The sequence below is a fragment of the Perca fluviatilis genome, chromosome 2 (assembly GCF_010015445.1).
Source record: "Perca fluviatilis chromosome 2, GENO_Pfluv_1.0, whole genome shotgun sequence".
Lineage (NCBI taxonomy): Eukaryota > Metazoa > Chordata > Actinopteri > Perciformes > Percidae > Perca > Perca fluviatilis.
The window spans coordinates 12,989,244-13,014,229 of NC_053113.1; the positions used below are offsets into that span (position 1 = coordinate 12,989,244).

Consider the following 24,986-nt stretch of genomic DNA (forward strand, 5'->3'; position numbering starts at 1 on the left):
AGAATAGAGGGTCATTTCTGAATAATATCGCCTGCGGTCAGGGTCATTGCAGACTGTAGAAAAGTTACAGAGATGTTCTACATAACTATAGAACTTTTACACCATTCGTGACCAGAAAATAGTGTCACTCCGACAATACAGTACAAAATCGTGGGCCTCTATCCGGCACACAAAAAACACACGTTAGTCTCAAAACTGGACAGTAGGACATACATTTAGAGAAGAACTGCAACCATTATTTCAGTATACATACTGATACCACACTGTGAGAATACTCCACTACAAATAAAAAGTACTTAAAGTTTCAAAGTAAAAGTAGTTATTGTGCAGTAGAATGTTCCCTTCCCCGTCTGCGTTTTCCTATCATATCTGATGTTTCTGGATTAATATCCCTGCTGTGTAATGATTAATGTGTATTTTGCATTTCCATTCATTAAATCGTTGAGGGGACCACCAACACAGTGAATCATAAACTTTCCTCTTCCTCACGGCTCCTCTCATCTTGCTTTGACCTTTGACCCCCGGATGTTTCCATGACTGAAGAGACTTTCTTTTTGTGATCACATTTTTATTATTATTTGAACACAGACATATCATAGCTGCAGTAACGAACATAAAGTGATAACCACTAGTGTAAATGGTACTGACTTAAGCAGCATTGCGTCCATCCTTGTACATTGAGCCAGTAGTAACACTGGACGATGTTCTTATTGCTACTGACTACTAACTGAAATATAAATGGCCTATCATCACATCTTCGTTTGCTACATGTTTCTATCATTAAACACTTATGTTCATCTACTGTCCTACATGCTGTATGGAAAATAGAATGATGCGTGGAAATCAGAAGAGAGCAGGAGAAAAAAAGACTAAACAAAGCAAATCCTGAAGAATCCGTCTGAGTGGTCAGTTGTACATGGTCATGTGGAGCCACTGGAACCAATCAGAGAACAGAAAACATTTAGTTAAAACTCACCTGGTTTCAAAGGTATAATTTACAGGGGGGGATGGAGGGTTACAAGTACAACCCCCCCAATAATCAAAACTGGCCAGTGCAACCCACCCCAAAAACCTATAATAATAATTAAATTATAATAAATACAGAGATTTGCACCGTAAATTGATGCAGAAAATGTCACCAGAACGCAGAAAACGAAGTGTTTGACGCTGAAAATTTCAATTTTGCTCAAAAGGGGAGATCTCAAATATACTGTATCTGAAGTATCTTTTATATAGACCTTAGTGGTCTCCTAATACTGTATCTGAAGTCTCTTTTATATAGACCTTAGTGGTCCCCTAATACTGTATCTGAAGTCTCTTTTATATAGACCTTAGTGGTCCCCTAATACTGTATCTGAAGTCTCTTTTATATAGACCTTAGTGGTCCCCTAATACTGTATCTGAAGTCTCTTTTATATAGACCTTAGTGGTCCCCTAATACTGTATCTGAAGTCTCTTTTATATAGACCTTAGTGGTCCCTAATACTGTATCTGAAGTCTCTTTTATATAGACCTTAGTGGTCCCCTAATACTGTATCTGAAGTCTCTTTTATATAGGCCTTAGTGGTCCCCTAATACTGTATCTGAAGTCTCTTTTATATAGACCTTAGTGGTCCTCTATATATATATAATATAGTATAATATAATATATGCTCATACCTGTGTGTAGTTCACAGTCACGCTTCCCATTCCCACCATGTCGTACGCTTGAAATTTGTCTGCAAGAGGAAAAAAACAATGCACAATAAAGTTGACTTTGAATTATCGACATCTACACAGATAACTCTAAGTATTTCTGCTCTGCATTTCTTCCTACTTTTTCCTCATTAAACATAGTCTCTACTGTTTTCTCTTCTAACTCGTAGCCAATCTTTTCCCCACATCTCCTCACTCATCCTTTGTTTCTCCTCCTCCGTCCCCTCTTCACATCCAACTGTACATGTCAGCCTTGTCGTAGTAATTACCCAGGAGGATATGTTGGATTCAATTATTTTGGATAGCAAACATGTAAGTGTTTTAAACATGGTATTGTTTTTTTTAAATCTGTAGCATCCAGCTCCAGTGGAAGAATTATTCAGATGCTTTACATTAGTAAAAGTACTAATACCACACTGTAAAAATACTCTGTTACAAGTAAAAGTCCTGCACTGAAAAATATGTAAGTATTGTCAGGAAAATGTACTTAAAGTATTAAAATTGAAAGTACATTTTAGAACCTGGAAACAAAAAAAGCATCAAAAGTGCCAAAAAAGCTTCAGCAGCATCAAAAAAAGCGTCAAAAGCGACAAATTGTAAATTGTAAGTGAAGAAAAATTCTCCCATTTCATAAAGTGTAAAGGATCCAACCAGTTGTGTGTTTAATGGTCTGATCATTTCAGATGGACGTGTAGGCCGTTACATCGTTGGCTAGTTTCCTTTAGAATAAAACATCAGATTTTATAAACTTCATGTGTTTTGGGTGCAAAACTCTTAATTTGTAAAGTAACTAGTAACTAAAACTGTCAGATTAATGTAGTGCAGTAAAAAGGACAATATGTCTCTCTGAAATGTAGCGGAGTAGAAGTAGAAAGTGGCATGAAAAGAAAAGACTCAAGTAAAGTACAAGTACCTGAAATTTGTACTTAAGTACAGTACTTGTAGTCTACGTGATATGCAGTTATACGCAGTATACCCAGTATACCCAGTATACCCACTAAGAATGCTCCAGTATTTATATATACCCACTTAAAAATGCCCAATGACACGTAACAACATACTTTCCATTATAATTTTGATATATTTTGAATTGTCATCTGTGTTTTTCTTCTTCACATTGGTTAAATAAAGGTAATTCCACCTTAAATTGGTGCATTAAAGTGTCTCCGAATACAGGAAATTAAGTCATTGATGGTCAAAACTTTCCAGGGGAAGGACACCTAGACCCCCCACTATGATTGCAGATTCTGGCCAATATATATATATATATATATATATATATATATATATATATATATATATATATATATATATATATGTACAGGACAGTATACCCACTACAATACATTGGACCACACCACTGATTCCACCACTGACTGTAACAATCTGCCATTTGTCTTCTTCCTAACCCCTCCCACCTCGTTCCCCCCCTCGTTCCCCGTGCCCTACGGATCATGCTCTCCAGTTTCATCAGCAGGTACAGGAAGCCGGGGTAACTGATGGTCAAGTCGGGCTCCGTGTATCTCAGTCCAACCAGCTGCATTATCAACTCATCCACCATGATGCCTGGAGCAGAGAGACAGACAAAGCCAGGTCACAATAAATCCCTTCATTCAACACGCTCAAACCTTTTCAGCGTGTCTCGCATATCAAAACCCACATATCATATGTATTTTATATATACCGGCAGAGGTGGAAGAAGTATTCACATCTTTTATTTACAGTAAGTAAGTGTAAGTAAGTGGGTACATGTACTTAGTTACATTCCACCACTGAATGTAGATGTAGATGAACATGCCAATTTAGTCGTTTAGCCACAAACAAATGAATGAGGATCAGTTGATACAGAGGCAACAACTAAATCGGAGTTATTCATGTTCTTAATAACAATAAAAAATAAACAATGATTCATGATCTAATGATTTCATGATATATTTCCATAATTCTACAATTGAATGTACTCGGAGTAGATATAGGCCTGTAACAATTATTACACAATTGTTTAATTACAAAGTTTTTTTTTACATGATCGCGGTTTCTTTGTTTAACCGCAATCAAGTGTTAACATTAGCTAAGGTCTTAAGGCGTATCACTGGTAATTGTTGATTTTCTTTAGATTTGCCAAATTGTAACATATAGAAGTGATTATTGGTCGGACTACATATTCTCATTATTATTTCAATTGTTAGTTGTTGGCACTTGAGCCTTAACACGTTCATAGCAACCAAAAATTACAGGTATTATGTTTTATGATAATAAAGAGGTGTGGTTTACTTCATAGGCTGCTGTGTATTTGTGTTATTACATCATCTGGGTCACATGAAACTGATATAACCGAAAGATGAATCCTGGAATTCATTTAAAACTTGAATTAGATTTTTAAAAGTCATAAATACATATTTTTAAATTAGACTGAAAGAGACAATTATATTGTTAATTGCAATTATTTCTGTAACAATTCATTGTACAGCAACATTTGGACTTGTTACAGCTCTAAATATAACTTAAAGTTACTTCCTCCAATGGGAATGAGCTGCAGAGAAGAGGTGTTTGGGTTCCCCCTGCTGGTCAGATGAGTTTTCCTGACAGATGACTGTTGGACGCCCGTGTGACCCATGAACACACACATGGTTTAACCCTTGTGTTGTCCTCGGGTCAAGTTTGACCCGTTTTCAAAGTTTTTTACGACAGAAATATGGGTTTCTTTCAACCAAATTGCCCAAAATAATTACCTGGATGCATGCATGTATGTTGTATGGAAGCCATACAACGTTCTTCGCAGGTACAATTAATTATTACTTTCTTTGCATTTTGGGTGTTTTATTCAATTTCATAGCATTTCCAAAAAAAGAATGTTTAAATGGCTTTCAAAACAGTATCAAGACTAAACTTTGACAGGTACCCGTCTGTGATCCACTCAACATCCTCTGATCTTAACCCTTGTGTCGTCCGCCTGTTTTGCACATATATGAAGCATAAAGTATAAACTTAACCCAATTCTGTCTTACTGCTATCTTCTTAGCCAACTTCATTCCAACTTATTACCGCTAGTTTTACACTTATTTTTGGATTTAATGGTCAATAAACCTAATTCATAGTAAACTATATTGAATATTCGAGTTAAAACCCCCCAGAAATTAGGAATAATTTTGACTAATAGTTAAGATCAGAGAAACGTATGTTGATGGATAATCACAGCCTGTTTCGTGTATGGAACCATCCGTGTTTTCTGGCAATTTGGTTGAAAGAATCCCATATTTTTCAAATAGAAACTTTGAAAATGGGTGAAATTTGACCAGAGGACAACAGAAGGGTTAACTATTAGGGTTACTAAAAATAGGTATAATGTCATATAAATTAGGTTTATTTAAAATGAAATGAGTTGTAAAATAAGCGTCAAAGGCATCAGAAAAAGTGACATAAACGTAAAAAGAAAGCACCAAAAATTAAAGTTTTGATAACAAGTTGCACGGTCGATGGACTGACAACACAAGGGTTAAGAGTGAATGAATGATCTATTACTTCACGTGGCTGTGTGTGCTGAGTCCTACCTGCTGCCTTCAGAGCGGGGGCCACCTCTTGATACTCCAGGCGCTTTGTTTTGTTCTTGTCAAACACCAGGAAGATGTCCTGAGGAGAGATATAACATTTATTTACTGAATGCATGAAAAACTGCATATACACTGACAGCTTGTGCTTATTTTCTGACCCTCTGATGAACACATGGAGTACGTTCTATGATGAAACAAAAAGAGTATTCTATATATTTTTCGAATCATAACGCAAACATTGCCCAATTATTTTCAGCTTCACTTAAAGGTCCTATGACATTCTGCTTTTTGGATGCTTTTATATAGACCTTAGTGGTCCCCTAATACTGTATCTAAAGTCTCTTTTATATAGACCTTAGTGGTCCCCTAATACTGTATCTGAAGTCTCTTTTATATAGACCTTAGTGGTCCCCTAATACTGTATCTGAAGTCTCTTTTATATAGACCTTAGTGGTCCCCTAATACTGTATCTGAAGTATCTTTTATATAGACCTTAGTGGTCCCCTAATACTGTATCTGAAGTCTCTTTTATATAGACCTTAGTGGTCCCCTAATACTGTATCTGAAGTCTCTTTTATATAGACCTTAGTGGTCCCCTAATACTGTATCTGAAGTCTCTTTTATATAGACCTTAGTGGTCCCCTAATACTGTATCTGAAGTATCTTTTATATAGACCTTAGTGGTCCCCTAATACTGTATCTGAAGTATCTTTTATATAGACCTTAGTGGTCCCCTAATACTGTATCTGAAGTCTCTTTTATATAGACCTTAGTGGTCCCCTAATACTGTATCTGAAGTCTCTTTTATATAGACCTTAGTGGTCTCCTAATACTGTATCTGAAGTCTCTTTCCCGAAATTCAGCCTTGGTGCAGAATTCCAGCCACTAGAGCCAGTCCCACAATGAGCTTTTCTTAGTGTGTGCCATTTCTGTGTCTGTAGCTATTGAGGAGGAGGGAGGGGGGGCAAGGTGGAGGGTGGGGATGTGGCCTTGACCAACTGCCACTTTGCTCGTTTGAAAGCCATGATGTCTCTCTCTCATGGGTGGGCCAAATTCTCTGGGCGGGCAAAGCAGAGAAAGGGGAGGTAACCTTGCTCCTTATGACCTCATAAGGAGAAGATTCCTGATTGGCCCATCTGAGCTTTCATTTTCTCAAAGGCAGAGCAGGATACCCAGGGCTCGGTTTACACCTATCGCCATTTCTAGCCACTGGGGGACCATAGGCAGGCTGGGGGAACTCATATTCATGTCAAAAAACCTCATAAAGTGAAATTTTCATGCCATGGGACCTTTAAGGGATTTGTGACAATCTCCTGAGCAACATGAGAGTGAAACCTGGATGGTTTATTTTATCCAGTATGTTGAGTTTAAAATTGAAATGGCAGTGCGGTTGTTGTGCAGTACTCCGTAAGAAATACACAGCACCACAGAGGACTCCGTGTTGAAAGAGAGGGCTCAGACAAAAAAGTTCTTTCAAATTTTCTATACAAATCTGAACATCTGTTTTATTTTTCAGGGATGTCATGATCGTAGTCATGTTGACATTTATTTTGGTCTCTCTTTGATATAACATGGTTGATCATTTTGCAAAGCTAAAAAGACAGAGACAGCCAGACTATTTAGGGAGTAAAAGCTCGAGCCGGAACATCTATACACAGACAGCTTCCGTGTTGGTGTGCATGGTGTGTTCGGAGCCTCACCGTCCACCTCCTGATCTTGTCCCACAGAATCTGGAACTCCTGCCAGGTCAGCTGCGCGCTGCCTTGGCTCTGAATAAAAACGGCGAGGTCAAGGAAATGAACCGCACAAACACCGACAATCCCCAACAGTGACGACTCTGGAAGGCCGAGCCGATGACATGCAGAGTATAAGAATCCCCCAGATAAAACCAACACAGTCTAATAAGTAGGGCTGGGAATCGTGCACATTTTTCTTTTTATACGGGTACCGATACCAATACCGTGACTTCGGTGAATTTTATAAAATCCATTTAAAAAATAAATAAATTACAACATTACACATTACGCAAATCTTTTTTGCAGCTCCAGAGTATGCTCTGGAATAAATTACATTTAAGTATTATTCCTTATAATCCTTATGTTTTTATTAGCACATTGCATTTTCTCACATTATTGAAAGACAGTTTATCTCCGTTTCACACGTTGATTTGATCCTGCTTAACTGCTGAGACCGAGAGTCTGGAAGACGAATGCGTATGTCCTTTGTGTAAACTGATAATCTACAAGGTCACAAGTGAACCATCTCCCTTCCCCGGATCCGTTCCTCCCTTGTCAGTTTAGATGTTCGGAGAGCGTGACCCTAGCTGGGGCAGTAGGGAACACAGGATTAGATAGTAGGTTTTAAGTAGGTTTTATGACTTTTTAGAAAGTGTCAGCTCAGATCTATATCTGTATGTCGCCTGAGAGAAGTGTCTGGCAGAATTTTTATCTTTATTGCCTGTAAGAAAGTGCAGAGTCATGTTAAGAATTGATTGTGTTTGAATGTCACTCCCCTTTTTCCTAATGGGCATTTAAGCTCACTGTTTCCTCTACTCATTTGAAGACTCTTTTCCACACTGAGCTGTGTGCTTCTTGTGAACTTGTATTCCTCCTATATTTGCAAATATATCTTTAACAAAATACAAAAAACCCAACTTGGTTTTAGTCTCAGACTGTCTTATTTGTTTCACTTTACTAAACTTTGAAAACTTGCTGCAAAGGAAACTTCCACTACAGTCTCTTATGTCTACATTATTAGATCTCGGTAGGAGCATGCTGCATGCTTACTGGCTCCCTGACTCTGATCAGATTTACTCCTTAGGTATCGAAATTTGGTAATGAATGACGAGGCCTTTTTCAATACTTGATACTTTAGAGGCAATTCAGTCGGTGGCTAAAAAGTTGAATTCGGTAACCAGTCCTATCAATAATGAATAAATCCTCCTTCATTTTCAGTTTGTGTTTTTAGAACAGCGTTGATTCCACTGTTTGGTTGTTTTGGAGGCTGCAGTTTGAGGTGCTGTTGAATTATATTGCATTAAAGGTGTGACCCATGTTTGTTATTTAGCCTACCCTCCTTGATATAAAAGGGATGGACAAAATAATAGAAAGACCTGTCAGTGCTCTTTTGCAGAGCAACAGTAGTCACCAACATTTGTTTACCGTGGAGGTCACAGTGGTGGGAAGTAACTAAGTACATTTACTCACGTGCTGTACTTTATGTGTTTTACAAAATACAGTGGCTGACTGAAGTAGAGTAATGGTACTGTGTGGTTCTTTGTTCTTACTGTTAATAACTAAGAACAGAGCCTGGATAGCTCAGTCGGTAGAGCATCAGACTTTTAATCTGAGGGTCCAGGGTTCAAGTCCCTGTTCAGGCGAGATGAGTTTTAAGTTTCCTTGGAGCTGAAAAAAAGAACAGGAAGAAGTTCTGACTACTCTGGACTGTCTTACAAAGTAAACTACATCCCAAATCCACCAGATCAGGGGTGTCAAACTCACTTTCACTAAAGGCCACACTGGAAACAGAATCACATCAAGGGCCCAATATGTCAAGGTTTATTGAAAAAGCAAATATCTTTGACTTTATTATTGCATGTCGCTTTTTTTTCTACATTTTTGTAGATTTTTTTGTCATTTATGTTGTTTTACAGACTTTTTGTCACTTTTTTTCTTTTTTTTTTTTATCTCTTTTTCCGACATTTTTGACACTTTTGGACGCATTTTTCAAATAAAGTTCCTTAGCCATCATAGAATTTAGCTAATCAAGCAAAAACAATGAAAATTAATTTAACAAAAACCTGTTTCACAGCCTGAAAATGTCTCCCGTTCTGTGGGAATTTATGAGTCTCAAATTCGGCAAATCTACCAAATTCTGCTTTGAATGTCACGTAATTGCAGTTTGAAAACCATTTTCACACGTGTTTTTGGTTAGGCGCACAACTAGGCGGGCCAAAATCTATTGTGAACCTAAATTGACGTACAAGCCGGATTCGGCCTGTGGGCCTTGAGTTTGACACATGTGCAATAGAGTCACTATGTCTGAACATTACTAATGGAAGTAACGCCATTGTCCTATAATATAAAAGAAAAAGAAAATTCACTGCAAAAAAATATGAACTGAAAATGGTGGAGAGGAAGATCCTGGATAACCAAAAATGTATTAAATCTTAAAAAGAAAAAAATTATTTACGCAAGGATTGGTCAGTTTTCTTGTCACTAAAGATTCTTTTTTGGGGGGGCATTTTAGGCCTTTATTTATATAGGACGGCAGCTGCGTTTAGGAGTAAACCTCATACATGGGCGCGTGCTCTACCAGGTGAGCTACCCAGGCGCCCGTTTTCTTGTTACTAAATGTAGAAGCAGTTCACTGTGACCATTAGTGTAAAGCGTGCACAATTTAGTCTGTAATTAAACCTACATTTCAGCCACTGATAGATTTCCCTGCTGTAGCTGCTTCCTGCAGGTAAAACCAGTCTCGCCTGAACAGGGACTTGAACCCTGGACCCTCAGATTAAAAGTCTGATGCTCTACCGACTGAGCTATCCAGGCTCTGTTATTGTCCATCAACAGTGAGAACAAAGAATCACAGAGTACCATTACTCTCCTACAGTCTCACTTGCTCGTTCTTTACATATCTCTCGTGGTCGGCTCATCTGTCTGCTAACACTGAAATGTGCAGGCACTGAGTGGGCTTGTTCAGATATCATAGACAGACAATGACAGACAGATATAATATACAGATAATATACATATAATTGTACTTTTCAAGGATACGTCCATGAGGATCACCAGGCTCTTGCAGTGCTCCAGAGCCAAGTACTTCTCAGTTCCGGCCAACACTGAGCACAACAAGTCAGATCATCAGAGGAAGAAGTCACTAGGCATACATTACATTATATACAAGTATTATCAGTCCTTCCAGAAAAACGCAGAGTTTTTTTGTGATTGTTGCGGGCAAAAAGTCCTTTATTATGCGGCACGTTTTCTTAAAAAATGCGATGGAATATGCGGGATATTTATGCAATTTTATGCGATGAAATTGCGGGAACTTGCAAAAAATGCGGGAACTTGCAGGAACTTGCAAAAACTGCGGTTTGATGAAAAAGAGAAGAAAAAGTGATTCCCCCCAACACCCTGCTTTTTTAAAACTTAATTTCCAAAAATAGTTTACAGATATTCAGTCATTGCAATAAGTAAACAAATAAGATACAACAATATATACAAATAATATAATATTAAAGTAAAAATAAAAGTAATAGTCTAAACAGAGGAAAATAAAAGATATAAAAGAGAAAGACTTTCAAAAATCGTTAATAATATATAATAATATTATATATATATAATAATAATAATAATAATATAATAATATAGACAGCAGGAGCACTTAAACAAAGAAATTTGAGTAGACATCAGATATTAAGATAGCTTTCTTATTGGATACCAACTTAAGAGACTCAAAGTACAACATGTCAAATTCAACCTCCAACATCCTGCTTTTCGATGATGTTCACGTCGCGTAATTACGTCACTTCATAACGTTCCCATGGCAACAGGGGAAAATGGCTGTGAAGTAAACGCAACATTTTTTTCAACTTTCTGCTAAGATATATGTGACTTTTTTGCAACAAAAATGCGGGGATTATGAAATCATGCAAGCACCGCATATTTTGCACGGAAATCTGCAATTTATGCGCCGAAAGTGCGGCATATTCGAAAAAATGCGGCCCCCGCATGAATATGCGGACTTTGGCTGATTATGCATTGAATTGTGCATTTTAATAAGCGTTTTCTATTTTTTCCACCACAAAAACCAACAACAAAATTTTTTTTTAAAATCAAGGTTGGTTATACCTTAAACCTGCCAGTTTAAGTTACTTCCCTCAGGCCGTAGGTACTCCATGCCTAGATGCAGGTCCAATAGACTCAGAAACTCTTTTATCCCGACTTCTATTTCCATTTTAAACAATTTGCCGGAATTGTTTTAAATGTATGCATTTTACTATTGTGGTTTAGATATTGTGGGTATTTTATGTTTCGCTGTTGTTGTTTACTTTATGTGTGTCTGCTGGCTGTACAAATAATTGCCCCTCAGGGATAATAAAGTTACCTTGACCTTGAACCCCCTAACGAAGCGCAATATTTCACAATTACTGTATTCCGTCATATAATTTATAGATTTCGACGTTTACGACCGCACTTGAAGGCAGCTTATTTCACAAAGAGATGAGCGAGACACAGCGAGTGCTTTGTTGTTGCAGGAAACATTCAGCTGTTACACAAACTCCCGGGCAGTTCAGTGCTTGTGTTTCCTTTTTTTTTACCCTTGTATTGTTTTAAAACTGTCTTGTGGCAGCGATGGAGGCAGTGATGTTTCCTGTTTCCTGTACGGGATTCTAAACACATCGACAAGTCTGATCTCCGGTTACACGATTGGCCGCCGCAGCGTGACGTGGGGTTGCGTTTCACCAAAAGTTAAGTGGGTCTCAACTTTTCGCTGCTGGCCCGCTGCGTTTTGTTTTGCGTGTACCCCCCCCCACTGCAACCCCTAAACGCAGTCCCCTCGTTCAGAATGAATGGAAGGACCTGCGTTTTAGCCGGACGGCCAACGCAGGCAGTGTGAACGCGGCCTATGGCTACATCTACACCACTAAGTTTTCACACTACTCCGGCGTTTTTCCAGCCACTAAAACGGAGACGTTTGGAAACAGCGCCGTCCCCGTTTTGGTTTGACAACATCCGGGGTTGTTTTGTAGCCTGGACGGGCACAAACGTAGACCTTTGGAAACGACGACGCACTTCAGTGTTGTCTTATCGTTTAGGTAGGCTTACAGACCTCTCAGTAACGGTAACAGACCCACCTCGTTGTCGGTCCAAGCTAATAATTCCCCGCTCTTACTTTTTGCCATTGTTGTTCTTTTTTCAAAGTATTTTCAAATAATACAGCCATGATTTTCTACCACAGAGTGACGTCAGACAATCTGCTTCATGTTTCCGAGATCGTTTTTATCTCAAAACGCTGCTTAAAAATGAAAATCGAAGTGTATATGTAGCCTCAGTAGAGGTGGGCGTGGACCCCCTGGGACAAACAGCGATGAAGCCAAACAAACGGATGCCGCCAGTCAAAATTTCGACATGATTATGTTCTGACATGTAACTTGTTCCCACAAAGAAAGAAAGAAACAAGCATGGATACGTCTATTAGTCAGAGAGACGCCACTGACCTCCTCCCTGTATGATCTCGGTCAGCAGGTTGTAGAGGTGCACTGGTTTGCAAAGGCCTTTCTGATGATGACACAAAGCGGGAAACAGTCACAGCACAAGCCATAAGAGTCAGCGTAACACACACAGAGACTCCTCTTCATGCATCTACATTCAAAACACACAGCTCCTTACAGCCTGTGGTTGAAACCACAAATTGCACGTAACTTCCATTTGTATGAACGTGCTGGGAGCAGCAGGAGGCTGGGGTTTAGCACAGCACAGCAGATCTGAGCAAATAAGGCCAGAACATACATTTCACATGAATGATTGTGATTGTCTGAACTGTGTGGGGAAACAAATGTGTTTTCCAGGGTTGCAAAAATCCACGTGGCACCTTTAACCCTTGTGTTGTCTTCCATTCGACCACGCACTTGTTGTCCTCCCGGGTCAAATCAACATTTTTTCTGACGTTTTTTTGTCTCGTTTTTTTTACACTTTTGGTGATTTTTTTTCAGTGTTTTTGGCGCTATTTTTTTTTTTCTTTTTGTTTGCCGTTTAACGTTTCTTTTCACTACTATGTATGAACACCACTAACACCAACTTACTACCGCCAGTTTTACACTTATTCTTTTGAATTCATGGTCAATAAACTTTATTTATAGGAAATTATTCCTAATCCTTGAGTTATAAAAGCAAACATTATGAATTATTTAGACTTCTATTAAAGGAAGGATAATCACAGAAGGGTATATGTCAACGTTCAGTGAGGATACCGTTTCGAAACATTAAAAGTGAATAAAACACCCAAAGTTCAATGAAAGTATAGGGATCCGATCTTTTGTTGATACTTGCGAAGCGCGTTGTATGGAATCATCCATGTTAATTTGGGGAAATTAAAATTAGGTAGTTAAAAAGAAACCCATATTTCTGATATAGACGTTTTGAAAACAAGTCGAATTTGACCCGAAGACAACACAAGGGTTAAAGTTCAAGTGAGCCAGCTCTGCGTGCGAGCACACCTCACCTTGCAGTGCTTATTGAACAGTTGTTCGGTAGATTTAGGCGAAGGAAGAGCAGCCTGGTGAGGAAATGTACGCTGCAGGAAGAAGATACAGACACTTTACTTCCACAAACAAATGCCTACTGTACAACTTTTCAAACATAGTTTACTGTTTAAAAAAATGTTGCTCTGATAAACTAAATCAACCCTCTGAGTGTCAATATTTTTGCATATTTCTGTTCCCTACGTGAGGGGGAAGGCATTTTGTTCTTGACTGTTGGCTCTTGCCACACAGATTAACATCAGTTGCATTTAGACTCAAGATGAAAGTAGTGTACTGTTGTGGCAACATTGGAGGGCACAGCATCATCTGACACGGTGGAAACTAGTTCATTTGGCAGTGTCAAAGGCATGATATGCAGTGTTTTTTTCCCCTAAATGTAGAAACAAGAAAACTTTCTTTTCAAGAATTAATTAATTAATTAATATATTAATTTTAATATGTTTTTGTTTTCCCAGGATCTTCCTTTCTCAATTTGCTATTTTTATTTTATGTTTTGCAGCTGTGAGTAGCTGTTATAGTTTCTTTGCGTATTGCATTATGGGATAATGGCGTTACTGCTATTATTGCACTGTAAACAGAGCCTGGATAGCTCAGTCGGTAGAGCATCAGACTTTTAATCTGAGGGTCCAGGGTTCAAGTCCCTGTTCAGGCGAGATGAGTTTTAAAATGCTAGAAGCAGCAACAGGAAAATCAATAAACAGCTAAAACTTAGGTTTAATTACACATAGTTTATATCGACGACATTCCACTACCGGGATTGGTTCGGTGCAGCCGGAAATTCCACCGGATATCCCTCGTTTAGGCCAGATATCCGTTGCCTTGGGCTTTCTTTGTGTTGGCGTTCTAACCTCCGGCTGATTTGTGAGGACTATGGTTAACTGCTCCTCAGATCTCTGCAGGGTAAATCCAGACAGCTAGCTAGACTATCTGTCCAATCTGAGTTTTCTGTTGCACGACTAAAACTACTTTTAAACGTACACACGTTCCACCAAAACAAGTTCCTTCCTGAGGCTATTTTTCAGAGGCACCGCGGCTCCGTCCGGCGCTTTGCGTCGCCCAAGACGATTGTGATTGGTTTAAAGAAATGCCAATAAACCAGAGCACGTTTTTCTCCCATCCCGGAAACCTGTGTGGACTAGCTAGACCCTCCTCCGCAGCGCTGTGGAGGAAGGTCTGGCAATTTTCTTCTTAAAATGTAATAAAAAAATAATCTCCAGGATCTTCCTCTCCACCATTTCTATTTTATATATTTATTTTTTTTTGCAGTGCATTTTCTTTTATATTATGAGACAATGGCATTACCACTATATATGTAATAGTGGGACATAGTGACTGCCATTGGATTTGGGATGTAGTTTACTTTATGACTGAAGTACAAAGTCCAGAGTAGTCAGAACTTCTGTAGCAGCCAATAAACACGTTACTGTTGTTTTCAGCTCCAAGGAAACTTAAAACCAGTCTCGCCTGAACAGGGACTTGAACCCTGGACCCTCAGATTAAAAGTCTGATGCTCTACCGACTGAGCTATCCAGGCTCTGTCCTCAGTCATCAACAGTGAAAACAAAGAACCACACAGTACCTGCGGTCTTCAAACCTCTACCTCTGCAAAAACTCTACCATGGTATCAATATATTTTTTAAACATATTGAGCTGCATAACAACTTTAACTTCATCAATAACACAAGTCAATAACATAAGTCAGCTGAGTTTTAAAGCTTGAATCCAAAAACAGGAGTTAAAGGTGCTGTAGGTAGGATTGTGAAGATCCAGGACTTTTGAAATTTGAACATCGACAACTTCTCAGTCCCTCCCCGTTTCCGCTAAAGCTCAAAACGGTCTCCTTAGCCCCTCCCCCCCACAAGGGAGAATGAATACGTTTGCATGTGTAGTGATAGACACACAGTTAGACACCCCCCCCCACCCCCCTTGGCCCTGATTGGTGCATCTAAACAGGGAGCGGTAGATTTTTGCAAATCACACTACAGGCTGTAGGTGGTGCCAGAGGAGCCAGATTTCTTTTTTAAATGACCTGCTTCATGTAGTTCTACTGGAACATATGCAAATATGACAGAAAGTTAGTTTTATAAGTCTTAACTACTGCACCTTTAATAAGTCACTTTATTCATTTGCTGTGTCTTACTGTAATTCCATACTAAATGGTACACAGTACACAGTGACTGCACACAAAGTGTCAGAGAATACTCTCTTTGCAGTTCATTCACAAGAACTCTAAGTAAATGTGATCAGCTCTTAGTGGCTAATCTGTTCATGTTTGCGTTGCATTGTGGAACAACTTCAAATTGAGTCGCTAACATATTTGAGTGTATCTCGTTTTTCCAGCGCGAACACACTACGACTAAGCTATCAAAGCTGTACTGAGGCGTTGATGAATTTAGTTTGAGCCCAGTGCTCTTCACCAGGAGAAGGGATTTCTTTAACTCGTCTCCTACCTCTGTTATTGAAGAGTCTTGTGGCGATGGTTTGTTGGCTGGACTGGAAAAAAAACAAAAAAAACATGAAAACATATTAGAATCATAATATTTATAATCAGTCCTATCATCCGACTGTTCTTCTAAAAAGAAGCCTATAAGAAGGGAAATTGACATGTTGGCCTTCTGTTCTCTTCTGGCTAGGAGACTGATACTGTCTGAATGGAAAGACCCTATTCCACCGACACATAGCCACTGGATAAGGAAGTCATGTGCCGTCTTAAGTTGGAGAAAATTAAGACATACAGTCAGAGGGTCTACTGGGAAATTTTAAAATATCTGGCAACCCTTCTTGACTTCTGTTGAGGTAATGGAAGCAGACATTGGCAATGTAAAAAAAAAAAGGTATCTTGTAAAATCTTTACTTTTAGTTCATGCTATTTATTTTTCCTTACGGACATCTGGTCATGTATGGTGTCTTTATGTCAATGTCTGGTATTTGGGGGGGGGGGGGGGTGGTTTCTCATTTCTGTATAATGTAAAAACACATTTAAAAAAAACGTTATCATAAAAAAGACGTCTCTTCAGTATGAATGTCTGGAAAAATAAGATTGTAAAATGTAATAAAAAAAATAAAAAAATAAGAATAATAAGCCTACAGAGAATTGTATTAAACTCATCTCTAATGCAATAGTCACAGGAAATAATCTGCTAAAAATTCATCCAAATTGATCATTTTGCACATACTTCCTGCGGCTATGGCATTCACTATTTGGGTTAGACGTACAGTTTATCAGTTGTTCTGTACTGTTATTATTATGCCTTGAATATAATATGAAATATCCATTAAATACTTCACTTAGTCAGGGGTTGTCAGGTTACCCAATGATAGAAAAGAGGGGCCCCTTAATAAAAAAGGTGGTTTGAACATCCTCCTCCCAAATCTGCAGTGGTAAATATGATGCCACATCTTATTTTGTGCTCGTCTCTCCTGACCTGCAGCTGTGTGCACTTACTTATGACACCAAGTTAGACATTTTTGAATATTGACTTAACTCTGTAATACAGCATTTAACCTGAAACTTCATTCGGCGATTCTTTGGAGCCCTCTGAGCTTTCTTTATCTCATCAGCAGATTTGGAAGGTTGTCTTTTTTGCCTTTTCACCTTTTTGCACTTGAAACACAGTTTGATGGTTGATCCATGACTCACGTGGCAGCGTTGCCCTGCTCTGTCAGCACCCGCAGGAGGAAGTCTCCCTGCTGATTGGGCTCGGCCGTTGAAGGGATGATGATGTAGCGACCGGGTGGAAGGGAGCCGCGGAGGACAACCTCCCGACGCGGGGAGTATTGGGGGCTGCAGAGGACCGGGCGGAGCGCAGTCAACTCCTCAGGCGACAGGTATTTATTGTTACGAGGGGCCTGGAGGGACAGCACACACGCTTAGAATACACAGATATACAAACTACTGAGCCACAAAATGTCATTTCAATGACCAAACTTTGTTTCCTGCTGTAAAACTGGTCTCATCTGAGCAGAGACTTGAGCCCTGGACCTTCAGATTAAAAGTCTCATACTAACCCGGCTCTTATACCATCCTCCCACATGTTCACATCTCTGCAGCGGCAGAAGAAGTATTCAGATCTTTTACTTAACACTGATGTTGTCCTTGGGTCAAATTTCTTTTTTTTTTATTAAGGAGTAAAGCATTATACATTGAAACCATGAAAGTTAAATTTCTTTTTTTTTTTTTCTTGGGTCAAATTTGACCTGTTTTTTATAAAAGAATATTGTGAAAAGCAACAAAAAAACTATGAAAAATAACGTCAAAAAGTCTTAAAGTATCAAAAGTAAAAGTACTCGTGGCCGGGTTGGGTCAGTGGGTAGAGCAGGCGCACATATACTGAGAGGCTTATTCCTTGACGCAGAGGTTCAGGGTTTGAATCTGACCTGTGATGATTTCCTGCATGTCTCCTCCCCTTTCTCACCTAGCTGTCCTGTCAATTAAAGGCAGAAAAGCCCCCAAAAATTATCTTTTAAAAAGTAAAAGTACTCATGTCAACTCTCCAAAGGGTCACCAGATAAACCTGAGGGGTGGTGAGCAGGAGTTGATGCATAGACTGTATAAGTGAAGCCCAAACATCTGGATCGCCCCCTGGTGGCTGGCTGCAGTGTAGTTCATAAACCCCGCCCCCTCCATGTTAGAGGAGGACATGGGCCAAATGGAAAAATCAAAGTACACGTCAAATACATTTTTCCTAAAGATGGTTTGTGTCATTTAAGGTAGTCCTGATCACGTTGATATTTGTGTTAATTTTTTCTGATAAGTTTTTTTTGTTGTTTTTAGGTATTTGATGCTTTAAAACTGGGGTGAAACGTCATGATTGACAACTGGGATTGAATCGCGATTGGTCGGGCCGGTGTATGGGCAGGACCTCGATACGGTGACTCCACCGCCCGATCCCTGCTGCGCAGACTCTGGCTCCAAAATTACAAGATGGAAGCAGCCGTATCTATATCTATCTCTATCTATATTTTAGCTTCACTTTTGAACAGTGGGAGGAAGTGGGGACGCGTCGTCCATCTTTATACACAGTCTATAGTCGTGAGATGATTAATGGGAGAGGAAACAAGAAAAAAATAATTTCTCATACACAAATCTGTGGTTAGTTTTTGGACTTTTCTCTCATCTTAATATTGGATAATTTGAACAGTTATAAAATAATAAATAAAACAAAGTGAGAAGTTTAGCAGAGAAATGTCTCATCAACATGATCCCCAACTACACATTGATTTAGTATTAGAGGTCACAAGTCAAAAGGTTGTGTGTGTGTGTGTGTGTGTGTGTGTGTGTGTGTGTGTGTGTGTGTGTGTGTGTGTGTGTGTGTGTGTGTGTGTGTGTGTGTGTGTGTGTGTGTGTGTGTGTGTGTGTACCGGGTATATATGCAGGGCTATAGACAGGTCAATGCCCCTACGTCTCTGGTATTTCTGCATCAGAGCCAAAACAAAGGAGCAGGTGTTCTGGTCCCTGTCCACCTCCGACAGGGTGAAGTAGTACTGAGGGTTCTGCCAGAAGAAACCTTGACACACACACACACACACACACACACAATTAGCCTTTAACCATAAACTGAAGTGAGTACATGAATGCGAAGCGTTTCCCTCAGTCGTGTCAACAACTGGCCAGCACAAAAACTTCATCTACCTTTAAACTCACTGATTTCAAATTCATAAAACGTGCATTTCGGAGTTTATATGTTATAAAGACACGTGAGGCTCCCACGTGCAAACGACCACCTTCATGTGCAGTCACAAAATGACTCTCAGTCACACCAACACTTGTGCATTGGGCTGTGGTACGATCAAATCTGATGTTAAAAAATCCTAAAGTTAAAGAAAAAGAACATTTCAACATAGTATAGTTAATTCCTTTTATACCATGGTCTGGGTGAATACTCAATTCTGATTGGCTGCAGGGGTGTCCATTAAAAAGTGTTAATTCCCAGAGATCAACGTCACATCTGGAAAGCAATTAGCTGACTCCAGTATATCTACAAAGTATATTTATGTTATGTGAATAAAGGTCTTAAACTCATCTTTTAGGACAAACGGTTAATTGAAATATATATATATATATATATATATATATATATATATATATATATATATATATATATATATATATATATATATATATATATATATATACACATTTATTTTAGCCTATATGTATTCCTATATTTTCATTTCTGCACTATTTTATGTCTTAGATTCTTTTTTACTTGTGTGAGTTCTTTGTATACATATTTAATGTTGGAGGGAGCCTTAGATCTAGGAATGTCATTGGCAACGGCTGCTTCTCTGAAATTGTTGTTCACATGACAATAAATAACTTTTTAAATTTTAAACTAATTTTCCTGTGCCAAGTGATTTCCAAGAATGGGCTGCAAGTTTTGCCCCAACATGACCAGACCACACCTAAACAGACAGTGTTGCAGTGATGACACACACTGTTGGTAATGTAAAAAGTACAAATGAAGTTGTCTCAACTTGCTGTGTTGTCAACTAATCTTTACGCACAATGGAAATGCAATATTGGCGAGGGGTGTGTTTGAACAAAGAACAGCTACAACAAAATGACCTGCACTATACTACTTCTATAGTAGCTTAAATCAAATATCATTTAAACCAACTGCTGATAAAAACATGTGCTGTAAATGTGCGGGGGTTAGTCAAGATGCTAATTTTCACTAGTGGCCCAAATGAAACATAACATTTATTCCATAAAGACAATAACACATGCAGCAAGCGACGGCGAGCGAGCAGTACCCAGCATGCCGTTCGGCGGTATACCAGTTAGCAGGGGTCCCCTCTCAACAGACTCCTCAGTGTGTACATAACAAACTACTAATAAAATGGTCCGTACTGTAGATCTGAAGTTTACACTGCAATTCACCCGCCAAGTGTGAAGCCGAGCGGATGAATGGTTGTCGAGAAAATCAAAGGACAGACAGACAGACAGACAGACAGACAGACAGACAGACACACAGACAGAAAGACAGACAGAAAGACAGACAGGCAGAAATACAGATAGGCAGATAGACACACAGACAGACACAAATACAGATAGGCAGATAGACACACAGACAGGCAGAAATACAGACAGGCAGATACACACACAGACAGAAAGACAGTCAGACACACAGACACAAAGACAGGCAGAAATACAGACAGGCAGATAGACACACAGACAGGCAGAAATACAGATATACAGATAGACAGACAGACAGACAGACACACAGACAGGCAGAAATACAGACAGGCAGATACACACAGACAGAAAGACAGTCAGACACACAGACACAAAAACAGGCAGAAATACAGACAGGCAGATAGACACACAGACAGGCAGAAATACAGACAGGCAGATAGACACACAGACAGATAGACACACATACAGACAGACACACAGACAGGCCGAAATACAGATATACAGATAGACAGACAGACAGACAGACACACAGACAGGCAGAAATACAGACAGACAGACACACAGACAGAAACACAGACAGGCAGAAATACATACATACATACATACATACATACATACATACATACATACATACATACATACATACATACAGACAGACAGACATACAGACAGACACACAGACAGACAGACAGATACTCCTTCTATTTTATACAGCTTAAGCTGCTGTTAAACTACCTTCCTGCAGATGTTTCACAACAAAAGCCTTACAGCGACTGGGAATTATTCCTCCTGAACATGGAGGAAAGCTTTTAATGTAAAACAGCAGCAAGAGCAAAAAAACTATAGAAACAATGGTCACCGTTACCATAACCAACACAAGTTACCACACACACAACAATAAAAACAGACAAGTTTCATCGTGCATCGTTATGTGTCTTACGCCCATTGGCAGGACCTCCAGCTGAGATGCTCGGCACCCAGTTCCCATGATGCATTATGCAGTACCACGGCAGTCCGTTGGTGTCCGATTCGTCAGTCCGGTGACACACCTCCATCACGTCAAAGTTCTGTCGGAAGTCTGACACCGACATCCTGACGGAGAGAGAGAAACTGGTGAGTCTGCTCAAAATATACGGTGGTCCTGAGAGCTCAATACGCTGCAGTCAGATAAAACACAGCGGAATACAGACACGTGCTGCAAGAGCGACGACAACGTCAACTGTTTCCTGGGGACACTAAAAAGTGATGCACGCATGCTCGTTGTTGCCTTGGTTTTTGGCTTATGATGTTATTGAAGTTGGCTATCCGTCAGTGATGTTGGAATATGAGCCAAAATGTATTTTAACAGTGTAATCATGATTCAGATATTATTGCAGATACCGGCTGTTAACCTAGCTTTAGCCTTTAGCTTATTGTTAGCCTGCCGATTCAAATAATCTGAAGATAGACACACAAATGAATTGCGAAACAGCCAGGTGGATATGGGTTTTTCAATGGCTGAGAGAGCAGGGCGGCCGATGGTCGATATACTGTATAATGCCCATATCGTGTTGTTGTTTTTGGTATTATTAATTCATAATATTAACAAATGAGACACACAATTGCTGAACATAAGTGAACATTTATTTAACACTAGGATTGTCAGCATTGTCTCTGTTTAATGTGCGTTTAGTTGCCGGCTATAACTGGCAGCATAGTTTAGAAAACGCGACAAACATCATTTTCGTAACATTCAGTTGTCGTGTGGATGGCCCCTAAAAGCTTCACAGTTTAAGACTTCACTTAAACACGTGCTTACCGTCCTCGCAACCATCCCAAATGACAGATGTGATTAATGTTTTACAGGTTGTAAGTAAGAGTGGGGGATGGGGACACCCATGCAATCCTTTCTTTCGAGCCCTGTAAGATAGTTTAGCTGGTTGAAGGCTTGCTACTGTGACGCAGACGTCTGCCTGCTTTTTTTCCTTCTTTGACAAATGAGAATAAAAAGCATCCGTGCATGACAAAAGGGATGGTTATGCCAACTTGTTTTCCGCGTTTCCTCGTGGTTCTTGTTGTATTTGAGACTCACATGTCGGAGTGTTTTGTTTTCGTGTTTGCAGAAGGCGGGCAGTCAGAGTCTGAGTCAACAGTGACGGTTGGTCGTCACACGGAGAGACGTTCACGTGTCTTAACTCACCAGAACTCCCCGTCCTCCCGACTGACTCTACCCAGTCTTTTCTGCTCCTCGAAGCTCACTGTGTTCCACTCTGGACTGCACAGAGAGAGAGACACACAAATAGTACCTCAAAATTCTACTTGTACAAGTGTACAGTACAGTACTTGAGTAAATGTGCTTAGTTACTTTCCACCACTGCATATTTCCATGTACATATCTGATAAACGACCGATGCAAATGCAAGCACATAAAATATATTTCAGGTAGTTGTAGAGCGCGCAAGCCTATTAATCTTGTAAGTTGCCATCTTCATTTCATTATGAAATACATTGAAACCCTGTGTGTACCAACCCTTTCATGTCACTCCAGGGCCCCTCCCACTCTGTGTTGCCCCAGGGGTTGAGGATTCGGACCAAATCCACGGTGCCGTATGCTGTCTTCACCTGGAGCAGAAAAACCGCAGGAAAGAAAAGGTGAGAACAGTGGGAAGAACAGGCCATGATCAACGTTTACAAATCCTCCATTTAAAATTTTAGTCTTGTTGATTTCAGTATTTGTAACCTCAGTAAAAAGAGTTCCACTCTTCCTGTCTGAAGTGCACATTTTCATCTTTTATTGCAGCTTCACATTTACGTCCAAAATTCAGACAGTTGTGGTGCGGTCATGTGATGCAATTACCGTCGGTGGACATCAGAGATGCTCACCAGTCTCTTAGCTAGAGTCCAAGTCAAGTCTCTTGTGGTTCTAACGAGTGTTGTAGGTCAAAGCTAAAGCGAGAAGCAAGCTAACCTTAGATGGCCAAAGCTGAGCTAAACATGTTTTCTAACCTATCAGGGTGCGTTTTCAGGTGCCAGAATCCTTTATCTTGATCTTACATGTTTTTGCATTCAGCGCTTCTTTAGTTTGAGCCTAAAAGTAAAGATTGTCCCGCGTCTAGAGTCTGAGTCGAGTCGGAAGTCTTTTGAGGACGACTCTTAAGCCAAGTCTAAAGTCACTGTTTGTGCAACTCAAGTCCGAGTCTCAAACTCGAGTCCCCATCTCTGGTGGATATAATGTTTTTGGTCTACTCTATATCCACGAAGTTCCACTTCCGAATTGCTCTTGTTGTGCCGGAAATTCTGCCGGATGTCCCTTTTTTTAGGCCGGATGTCCATTACCTTCCGCTTTCTTTGGGTTGACATTCTAAACTCTTTGTGAGGACTACGGTTAACTGCTCCTCAGATCTCTGCAGGGTAAATCCAGACAGCTAGCTAGACTATCTGTCCAATCTGAGTTTTCTGTTGCACGACTACAACTACTTTTGAACGTACACACGTTCTACCGAAACAAGTTCCTTCCTGAGACAATTTTGCAGCGGCACAGCACCGCCCAAGACGACTGTGGTTGGTTTAAAGAAATGCCAATAAACCAGAGCACGTTTTTCTCCCGTCCCGGAATGCTGTGTGGACTAGCCAGACCCTCCTTCGCAGCGCTGTGGAGGAAGGTCTGGCAAAGCGAGACTAGGGCGAGTCAAGCTGAATATCGATTTACCTTCTCTACTGCAGTCAGAGAGTAGGCATGTCTGAACATGATCCCCAGTGCATTCCGTTGCTCCAAAGGACCCTGGAGGCAAAAAGAAAACATCCACCCCACAGTCAGGTCACTCATCAAACACAAGTCAAACTTTCCTGGGAACAAGTTCTGCTTCAGTCAGCGTTTCTCAGCAGGTCCAGGGATTAGAAACTATAGACATACCAGGTCAGTCAAGCTCCTCCACCTTTCATGCCATCGCTAACCTCCTCACCGTACCTGGGAGTTAGCGCAGTTGATGAGCGCTCTTTTAGCCAGCAGGTAGCTGAGGAGGGCCGGCAGTTCTCTGATCGCGGAGATATTAAAGACCTCAGCCACGCCACCCGTCATATCGACCATGGCCTCATGAGGGAAGCCCATGTTTAGAGCTCTGTAGCCACCTTTCAGCCTGGGATGAAAAAGACACAGGGAGGACAAAAACATCAGACAGATTCCAGGTGGTAAACGGACACATAAACGATTGCACAATCAAGGTCTTATTGGGCATACAAAGGTTATTGAGTGAAAATGAATTTGCTAAGAAAACATGACGGTAAATGGTAAATAGATTAACAAATAAAGAGATTTTCCAATTTTTCCAAAGAAAACATATTTAGAGATGAAAGGACTTCAGGCTGTCACAGAGTTAACACTGCACGGTTTGCTCTAAAGCCCCACTGAAGAGACCTGCTAAACATTTTTTTCGCAATTCACACAAATAACTGCTTACGTTTAATTGTGAAGCCTGGGAATTTCAGATGACTAATTAAGAGCAAGTGCCGACAGACAGGCAAGTTAGCCACCCTAACGTCTTGAGTCAGACAGCAAAAAAGCTAGACAGCACATGTC

The 24,986-nt window shown here is 39.9% G+C and overlaps 1 protein-coding gene and 4 non-coding genes across 5 annotated transcripts in view; 2 read left to right on the forward strand and 3 right to left on the reverse strand.

Moving 5' to 3' along the window:
* Positions 1-553: 553 nt before the first annotated feature.
* The window catches only part of zgc:85932 (uncharacterized protein LOC405875 homolog), a 32,066-nt gene continuing 7,633 nt past the window's right edge, over positions 554-24,986 (reverse strand). Inside the window, exons 5-20 of the mRNA XM_039792533.1 lie at positions 24,378-24,546; positions 24,120-24,191; positions 22,941-23,032; positions 22,611-22,685; positions 21,372-21,523; positions 18,874-19,019; positions 17,153-17,361; positions 15,963-16,005; positions 13,473-13,544; positions 12,469-12,529; positions 10,022-10,086; positions 6,947-7,015; positions 5,247-5,325; positions 3,145-3,261; positions 1,660-1,718; positions 554-933 (exon numbers count right to left, since the gene is read on the reverse strand). Coding sequence (XP_039648467.1) covers positions 907-933; positions 1,660-1,718; positions 3,145-3,261; positions 5,247-5,325; positions 6,947-7,015; positions 10,022-10,086; positions 12,469-12,529; positions 13,473-13,544; positions 15,963-16,005; positions 17,153-17,361; positions 18,874-19,019; positions 21,372-21,523; positions 22,611-22,685; positions 22,941-23,032; positions 24,120-24,191; positions 24,378-24,546 — 1,507 coding nt within the window. The 3' untranslated portion in view covers positions 554-906. The remainder of the gene's footprint in view (positions 934-1,659; positions 1,719-3,144; positions 3,262-5,246; positions 5,326-6,946; positions 7,016-10,021; positions 10,087-12,468; positions 12,530-13,472; positions 13,545-15,962; positions 16,006-17,152; positions 17,362-18,873; positions 19,020-21,371; positions 21,524-22,610; positions 22,686-22,940; positions 23,033-24,119; positions 24,192-24,377; positions 24,547-24,986) is intronic.
* On the forward strand, positions 8,553-8,625 carry trnak-uuu. The gene has a single exon. It is a non-coding gene; the product is annotated as a tRNA-Lys (tRNA).
* On the reverse strand, positions 9,724-9,796 carry trnak-uuu. The gene has a single exon. It is a non-coding gene; the product is annotated as a tRNA-Lys (tRNA).
* On the forward strand, positions 14,092-14,164 carry trnak-uuu. The gene has a single exon. It is a non-coding gene; the product is annotated as a tRNA-Lys (tRNA).
* Positions 14,974-15,046, reverse strand: trnak-uuu. Its single transcript has one exon. It is a non-coding gene; the product is annotated as a tRNA-Lys (tRNA).